A 9,191-nucleotide genomic window follows, 5' to 3' on the forward strand; every position below is an offset into this window, starting at 1 on the left:
GATTATGTTATGCGAGTAACTGAGAGACTCATTTACTTCATTATTGAGGGTCCCCGATTACTAAAGCAATTTTCTGTTGCAAGCATAACATCATTCTCTGTTGCTACTAGTGCTTTACACTTTGTATCTTGTTAAGAGATCAACAGGTATCTTTTGTTTTCAGTTTAGTTAGGTCTGAAGTGGATTCATGTATTTTATTTCCATGCTTATGCCCCATTGTGAGATTAAGGCATACATGCAACATGTACATGGTTCGAAAGCATAACTAGTCACGAAAGTTGTAGCATTTATAGTTGCCAGCCTCAAAACACCTACCAGTGGTCTTTCTCATTGTGGTTGCGGTTATTTGTTGACTATATGAATAGCCATCGGCAGGCACCAGATTCTATGCCAATCCTATCTCTCAGTCCATCCCATGTGGAGCAAAGGATATTAAGTTGCCATCCTTGTTTGTTGTTGCCATCAGTCTCCTTTCATTGAATTTTACATGGGGTCAGGGTGTCACATCAGCATTTATGAATGTGACCAAATCACTCAAAGCCAATGTTTACTTTATCAAGTTTCTACTATCCTTCTTAACATTCTAAAACATTGTGCATCAGTGATTATCCCATCCTAGTTTTCCTTGGGATGAAGACCTGATTCAGAAATGCTCTAAGATTTGCATTTTTAATAAGTAAATAAAACACAGTGTTGGTGAAATGTATGCTATAAAAGGGGCTTTTTTTTGGATATTATCTAGACACTTAATTCAGCAACATATCTTTCTCAGTGTTAGGGAACTGGAACTGGGAACTTCATTTGACCACACATTCATTTAGTCTAGATCACCTGTGTAAATAGTGATGAAGCTTGACTGCACACATACCATTTATCCCTTTAGTACATACATAGTAAATTTCAGACCACAGATAAATATTTTAAGGGAGCACCTCCTGATGTATTATAGTTATATCGCTGTACGATGTGCCAATAATGTGCCATGATGTGCCACTGATAGTGACATTTGCTTTTTCTACTAAAAATCAAATAGCTGAATATCAAATACAAAGCAAAGCAAGCTAGCAAAAAAAAAAAAAAAAAAAAAAAAAACAACAAAAAAGTTACATATTATTTGTATTAGCTGAGTGAATCTGAACCTATGACTCTTGCTCTGGAGCAGAGTTCTGAAACAGCGTGGATTGTTTGTCGCGTGTACATCTCAAAATAACTAAGACCAAAATAACTGCTGAACTTTCATCTTACTTTCGTACTTGGCAGAAGACTTCATTCATCATTCCGTTATCCCAAACACTGACTTAGGGCACCTACCTAGGAGGTCTGTGCGGTCCATTTAGCACAGTAACTGGTAGCCATGGAAACAAGTCAAACAGAGTCTGTCCCATCTTGCACGGGTACTGAAGCATAGAAGTACAGTAGAGTTGGTTCCGGCGCAATTATATTGATCTCCTTCGGGCGGCAATATCAGGCTGTATAGAAATTCAGTACTAGTACCAGTGGGAATCGATGCTCCTTCACGGTTTGTAAACCTTGTTGTGGTCCTCGAGTAGTTAATTAACAGCACTGTTACCCTGGACTTGTCTGCCTGAGAGACATTATTGCCTTAGACTATTACACCTGCTCATATTTTCCGAAAATTTTTGAAGACGACCGTAACCTGTTACAGCTTCGGAAGACAGATGCTGTGCCTTCATGGCTAAAGTAAATGCACCACAGCCTCCCCCGGTCAAAAATGTACTGATGTACCGCAATGGAGACAAGTTCTTCGTCGGCAAAAAGTTTGTTGTCTGCCATCGGCAGGTGTCCACATTTGAGACTTTCCTAACACAGGTGTCACGAAATATAGATGCCCCATTTGGCGCGGTGAGGAACATATACACTCCCCAGTGGGGACACAAAATAAACGATCTTGCTGGACTTCAAAATGGAGAGAAGTACGTCGCGGCAGGTGCAGAAAAGTTTAAAAAAATGGAGTAAGTGATGGTTAGAACCCTTCCTGAATGGTGTTAACTTCTTACCCACACTTAGTTGTTTTTCTTATCCAGTATATTGTATTTGCCTGACACAGTTATTTTGGTAATGTGGGTGGAGTTTTTACTGGCAATCCAAAAAACTGGGCAAATCAAAAGTATCTTATATAGTAGAATTTTCTGAGAGAAGGTCTGCCTTTATAATTTATTTAGGGAAGCCTTTGAGACATTTTTAAAATTAATGAGACTATCTTAATTACAGGCTATGCTTAATATATCAGTAATTTTAAAACCATTAGTGGGAGACATTACTAGGGAAATACCTTCTTCAGTTTTGGGTGTCTCATACTGTGTACTGTAGTCCTGGCAGTGGACCATCTTGAATACATTTTCGCACTTTCCTGAATAAATTTAAATGTTTCAAGTTGAGAACATTTTCAATACTTTTGGAATATTTGAATAATCAGCCAGCTGTGCATTTCACGTACCATAGTCACTTGTAAGCAATTTCCGCATATTATTTTCAGAAGTTACGTTTTCTTTTGCAACTGTAAATGAAGTTCTACTTCTTCTTCTTAGTTTAAATTTAGAATTGTGATTTGGATGCGAAAATAATTTAAATTCACTGATAGGAGTTTAGCAGTGTCCACAGTTAAATAAAATATAGAATTTTGCTTATTGTCGGAAACCTGCTCTAAAGAAACCACAAAGTATGTAAAATATCATCCTACGTTCTGCATTAAGCAAGGAATAATGCCCAACAGGGTGTGTGTTACTGTATAAATAACGCACACCCACAGGTGGTTTGAGGCTGATGCTACAGGCGAAGGGCCTCTACATCCCTGGAAGGGCATTATTTACACAGTAAGTAACACACACCCTGCGGAGCATTATTACACTTAAAGTACGGGCTGTCAGTAAAATTGTTGTTTTGCTTATTTATTTTTTATTAAAAAATTATGGTGCTGCGGTAGCATTGTCGCCTCACAGTTAGACGTTGCACGTTCGATTCTCAGTTAGAGTGTCTTCTGTGTGTCGACATCCGTGAATGGGTGTTCCTTCGTTGAAGGTTGTGCGTTAGAACGCCCGGCAAGCCAGCACGTAAAAATCTACCGCCAATCATTAGCGCTGTGGCGACCCCTAACCGGGAAAAGCCGAAAAAAGTTTATTACAAAATTATTTATATTTTTGATGTAAAATATTTTCCCTGCCTAATGTTTCAAACTTTCTGTGGTATACGTAAATGGTGTTGAGGAGGAAGTATTTTACATACAAAATATACAATTTTCAAAAAGCATCCAGATATTTTCCCCTTTTTTTGGTCCGTTGCTCATAAAATTTGTGGTTTATTGGCAATAATTGAGGTTTCCTTCAGAAAATGCATGCTAAAACAAATCCTTTTATTCTAGCAACTTTCTAAGTTTACATTAGTATTGTTTAAATCTGTTCCTATTTTAGCCTTTGTTTCCTCCATACCTCTCACATTCTAAGCTCAAGAAATCTGGACAAATTATAAAATAATGGGGGAAAGAGGTTTAAAATTAGGGACAGATTTTAAATATTGTTCTTATGAACTTAGACAGTTGCTAGAATTACAGGTTTTGAATTAGCATGCATTTTCTAAAGGATATGAAGTCTAAAACTCAAATGCATGCCACCATTTAGTGACTTTAATCCTTCACAATTTGCAAGAAAACCACAAATTTTATGAGGAACAATATGATAAATAGGTAAAATCTCAACATTCTGTAAAAATCTGTATGGTTGAGAGGTATGGTGTCTCATTTATTTAAGACTGTATCCACATTTATTGAACTAAGTGGTTGAGAGGTACATGTATCTCTTAAAAGTGCTGCTACCACTGGTCAATCACCCCCCCCCCCTCTCACTCACACACACACACCATTTCGCTTTCATGCACAGAAGCATGCATGCACTCATACACAATACAGAAACATATTTTGATTTCAAATACTCCTACCAGTCCCATCTCCTCTGCTGTGTACAGAGAGCACTTGGGAAGGACATCTCCTATTGTAGCTTAATCTGCTCTGTTCCCTCCAACTCCACAAAAAAAATGCACTTCATCTGCTTTACTGTATTTGTGTTTCTTCCTACTTTATTACCTTATTTTGCTTTTGCCGCTTCCTAAAAGTACTCAATTGAATTTATTCTGCTGAATTTAGAAGTGCTTGTTAGTAGCCTGATTAAATTGTAACTGTTTTTATAGGGCTTTTGGTTTAAGCACTTGAGCTTCAAACCAGTTGTTTTACATTAAGAAGGTTTGTGGTCTGCACTGTTGTGGCAGGACAAGTAGCGTACATCCTTCTAAGTTGGGAATTGCTGATTGAAGGCTCAGTGTCTGTTATTCTAAAAGTATTTTAGTTCTGGGCTAAGCACCTGGGCTTCAGGCCAGTTATTTTACATTAAGAAGGTTTGTGGTCTGCACTCTTGTGGGAGGAGTGGCTAGATTCTGCCCTTCTGAGCTGGGAATTTCTGGTTAAAGGCTTATTGCGCATGCTTACTTGAACTGTTTCTTTCTGAAATCGGTATGCCTTGTTTGCTGTAGCCTGCTGGATCTAGCTTTGTTTGTATAACTAGTGCACTGATCCAGGCCGTCTTTTTCGGAGAAGGTTCCTCTGCACCTTAGTGGCAGGAGTGTGCAGTTAGAACTTGTCTGATTGGACACTGCTGGAACAGGGCTCAATTTTGAGCTTTTCAACTGGTTAATTGGGTAAATTGTTGTTTTGATTGCATCTGCTCTATTTTCTGGGAAAAAAATACTTGTTTCCTGCCTTTCTGAACTAGTATAGTCCAGTTTTCAGGTTATTGCTGAATCCAGGGCTGTGTTACAAGTTTCTGTGTTGCCCATACCTTACTTGGATAGAAGGAAGTTTCTTTGTTCACCTGTGAGAGCGGGGAGCTTTGAGCAGCCTATCTGTCCCTGGAGGAGTGGTTTCAGCCCAGAATTTAGTAGTTTATTGGCCATTTTGGGCTAATTTCTATCTTTTTCACTTCTCTGCTATAAAAAACATATTTGCATGGCTTTTGCACTTGCATTCTAAGGGGATCCAATGTCTGTCTGCTTGGGATGACATGTTTGACAAGCCACACTGCTTCGCAAGGGATGGCTTGCACCTGTCACCCCTGGGCTTCCGGATATTGGCCAAGGCTCTTGCCACCCCCATAGTGCCTTTTTTAGGCAAGGCTCAAATGACAAACCTACCTCCCTAGAAAACACAAGTGGAAAAAAACTAAGGGTAATGCTGCTCAATGCCAGAAGTCTAAACCTCAAGATGCACGCCCTCAAAGCCCTCCTCAGTATGGAGAACATCGATGTCTGTGCAGTGACTGAAACCTGGTTCAAGGCTCCTGAGAGCACCCCAGCACTATCAGGTTTTACCTCATATCATGCTTTCCGGCCCCAAAACTTGGACCGAACCACAAAAGGAGGGGGAGTATCCATTTTCATCAAAGATACCCACACCTCCAGGTTAGTGGCAATGCACGAAGCATCGGAGACTATCCAGGTGTAACTAACCATAGGCAAAACTGCCTTACAGTTTGTAGCATGCTACAGACCACCCTCTCAAACTCAGGAACCCCACACAGCCTTCCTGAAGACACTGGAGAGTATGAATGTCTCTCCAAATACCTTCATTTTGGGAGACTTCAACTACCCAAACATAGACTGGGAACATTACTCAAGCCCCAACACCCTAGCCCAAAGGTTCCTAGAATTCATAAACTCAAATGCAATGGAACAACTAGTCACCATTCCCACAAGAGGAGACAATATACTAGACCTGATCATCATAAACATGGGGACAAAATGCTTCACACCGGAAGTATATCCCTCTTTGGTAAGATCAGACCATAAATTAATCTCACTGGAAATCCACATCCCGCTCCCACCCCCTGCACAAAAGACCACAGTGAAGAACTTCTCAAAAGCAAACTTCACACTTCTCAAGACTGAAGTGGTATCCTTCAAGGCCCCTGGGCCAGTGGAAACCACAACCCACACTGCTGAATCCTTTGCAAATGCCTTCTATGGGCACCTTCAAGAATGCATGGATCATGCAATCCCAAATAAAACCAAGACCCATTCCCCCAAAGGCAGGCACCTGGTCTGGTGGACCCCAGCCATAAACAAACTTTACAACAGGAGGAGGAAGCTAATACATGACAGAGCAAAATCCCTAAAAGGGAAGGCGTCTCTGATCAGTACTAGCAAAAAACTACGATCACTCATAAAATCATCCAAGGCCAACTTTGAGAGAAAAATCGCAAAAGACACAAAAGACAATCACAAGGCCTTCTTTAGCTATGTTAGAAACCTGGGTGGAAACTCCCAGATATGCTCAGAGTTAGTCCAAAATGACACAAAATACACTGAACCCACTGACATTGCCAACATTCTGGCAGACAGGTTCAGTGCAAATTTCTCCTCCCCCCCCCAAAAGGAGAAATAACTATCCCAGCAGAGTGTAGCCTCCCTAACATCTCAGATGCCCAGGTGAGAGCCGCCCTCTCTAAAGCTAAAAATACAGCATCAATGGGACTGGATGGTGTCCCGGGCTGTGTGCTACATGAACTCCAAGAGGAACTAAACCCACACATAAGGCTGCTGTTTAATCTTAGCCTTACTACAGGATACATACCCAAAGAGTGGCGTACGGCAACAGTGGTCCCACTTCACAAAGGCGGTGCTTCTACGGACCCTGGAAATTACTGCCCCATAAGCTTGACGAGCCTGGTCTGCAAAGCTATGGAGAGGATCATTATGGAACTCATAAACAAAGACATTGGGGACCTACAGACATTGGATCCTACTCAATTTGGCTTTGTCAAGGGCAGATCCTGCCTTTTGAACTTGGTCGACTTTTTTGAAACAGTCACTAAGGCCATTGATGAGGGTAAGGCAGTTCACACAACCTACCTTGACCTTGCAAAAGCCTTTGACACAATACCCCTCTCGGGCATCATAGACAAACTCACCAGCTTAAATGTAAACCCATATGTCACAAGATGGGTTGCAAACTGGCTCAAGGACAGAACCCACAGAGTCAGAGTTGCTGGAGCTATGTCAGACTCTAAGCCAGTCACAAGCGGTGTCCCACAGGGCTCAGTCCTGGGACCCCTCTTGTTCAGCATTTTTTCTGAGGTACAGGCAAACATAGGAGGATTGTGGCTGACAAAGTTCACAGATGACTGCAAACTGGGTGCCATAATTGATACTCCAGCGGACACAAACATCCTTCAGAGAGGCTTCATAGAAACGGATAATTGGTGCCAGAGCCATGGCCTTAAGCTGAACACCAAAAAATGTATAGTCATACCCTTTGGGAAAAACAAGGTACCGACAAATTACCACATAGGCGGTAATCCATTAAGTACGGAAGAGGTAATCAGGGACCTAGGGACCCAGGTTGACAGTAACCTCTCATTTGACACTCACATTGCCAAAGTGGTTAGGAAGACCTTCTATATTGCCCACCTTATCATGAAGGGTTTCACATCTAGATCAAGAGAGGTCATTGTGCCCCTGTACTCTTCTCTTATCAGGCCAATGATTGAGTACAATGCCCCATTTGGGATGTATCTCACCCGACACCTGCAACAGTTGGAAAGACCCCAAAAGTTCCTCACCAAGAGGATAAAGGGTCTTAAACATATGTCATATGCTGCCCGACTGAAAAAACTCCAGCTCTGTTCAGTTGCATACCGCCTACTCAGAGGTGATCTGTGCCTGACATACAAGGCCATGTCCAATCCTGAATTAATGGACATGCTCCACCTCAGAAAATCCAAATCCATCCGAGCCACGAGAACAAGTGACTTAAACCTCAACACAGAAATAAATAGGACGTGCTGGAGGGACAGATTCATAACCCAGAGGCTCCCTACACTCTGAAACAGAATCCCAGTCCATGTTAGGCAGAGCCCCTCACTGACTCTATTCAAGAGAAATCTCGATGAGTGGATGGGAGATCATAGGTTTACCCCGGGGGTCATCTCTGTGTCACTACTAGACAGAGGCATAGTAAACTAAACCCTAAAAGGGCATAGTATTCTCATCCTAATGGGTGGTGTAAGCCACATACACTCTGGCTAGGCTTATAAATGCCTTAGGGCAGATAGCCTAGTACGAACCTATGAACCTATGAACCTATTCCGCTCAGCAGGTGCCTTCCAGGTGTCCTTCAGAGTCTACAGCAGCAGAGAGACAAAACAGAGACTTTGGAGTGATTATAATTTTTCTGCTTTTCTTGATGTCAAACTAATTCCGCCTAAAATACCGATTTATGTTAGCGTTTCTGTGATTTAAAAAGTTTGTTACTGCTACATATTCTACTTATTTGCTGCATGCACTTGAATTAAGTCATTTTTGTGTTTAAATAATCTGTTTAACTGTTCTAGGCTACACACTAAAGTGTGATAGCCTTTTCTGTGCATTTAAAGGGTTGTTTTGATTGTATCTGCTCTATTTTCTGACAAAAAGCAAAAAAAAAAAAAACCCCAAAAAATATTTATTTCATGCCTTCTGCACTAGTATAGTCAAGTTTTCAGGTTATTGCTAAATCCAGGGCTGTGTTACAAGTTTCTGTGTTGCCCATACCTTACTTGCATAGAAGGAAGTTTCTCTGTTCACCTGTGAGAGAGGGGAGCTTTGAGCAGCCTATCTGGCCCTGGAGGAGTGGTTTCAGCCCAGAGGTTAGTAGTTTCTTGGCCATTTTGGGCTAATTTCTATCTCTTTCACTTCCCTGCTATAAAAACCACATTTGCACAGTTTTTGCTCTTGTATTCCGCTCAGCAGGTGCCTTCCAGGTGTCTTGCACAGTCTGCAGCAGCAGAGAGACAAAAGAGAGACTTTGGAGTGATTAAGTATTATTTTTCTGCTTTTCTTGCTGTCTTAAACTAATGCCTTCTAAAACTTCGATTTTTTTTAGTATTTCTGTGATTTAAAAAGTTTGTTATTGCTACATATTGCACTTATTTGCTACCTGCACTTGAATTAAGTCGTTTTTGTACTTATATAATCTGTTTAACTGTTCTAGGCTACACAGTAATGTGCATTAGCCTTTTCTGTGCATTTAAAGTGTTGTTTTGATTGTATCTGCTCTATTTTCTGAAAAAAAAAATGTATATATATATATATATATATATATATATATATATATATATATATATATAGATCTATATATACTTGTTTCTCGC

At 40.8% G+C, this 9,191-nt stretch overlaps 1 protein-coding gene across 1 annotated transcript in view; it reads left to right on the top strand.

Annotated features, from left to right (window-relative positions):
- The first annotated feature begins 1,251 nt into the window (after positions 1–1,251).
- DCDC2C (doublecortin domain containing 2C) overlaps positions 1,252–9,191 on the top strand; it is a 2,319,258-nt gene continuing 2,311,318 nt past the window's right edge. Inside the window, exon 1 of the mRNA XM_044077304.1 lies at positions 1,252–1,973. Coding sequence (XP_043933239.1) covers positions 1,693–1,973 — 281 coding nt within the window. The 5' untranslated portion in view covers positions 1,252–1,692. The remainder of the gene's footprint in view (positions 1,974–9,191) is intronic.

The sequence above is a fragment of the Protopterus annectens genome, chromosome 1.part0 (genome assembly GCF_019279795.1).
Source record: "Protopterus annectens isolate FY-2018-M chromosome 1.part0, PAN1.0, whole genome shotgun sequence".
Lineage (NCBI taxonomy): Eukaryota > Metazoa > Chordata > Ceratodontiformes > Protopteridae > Protopterus > Protopterus annectens.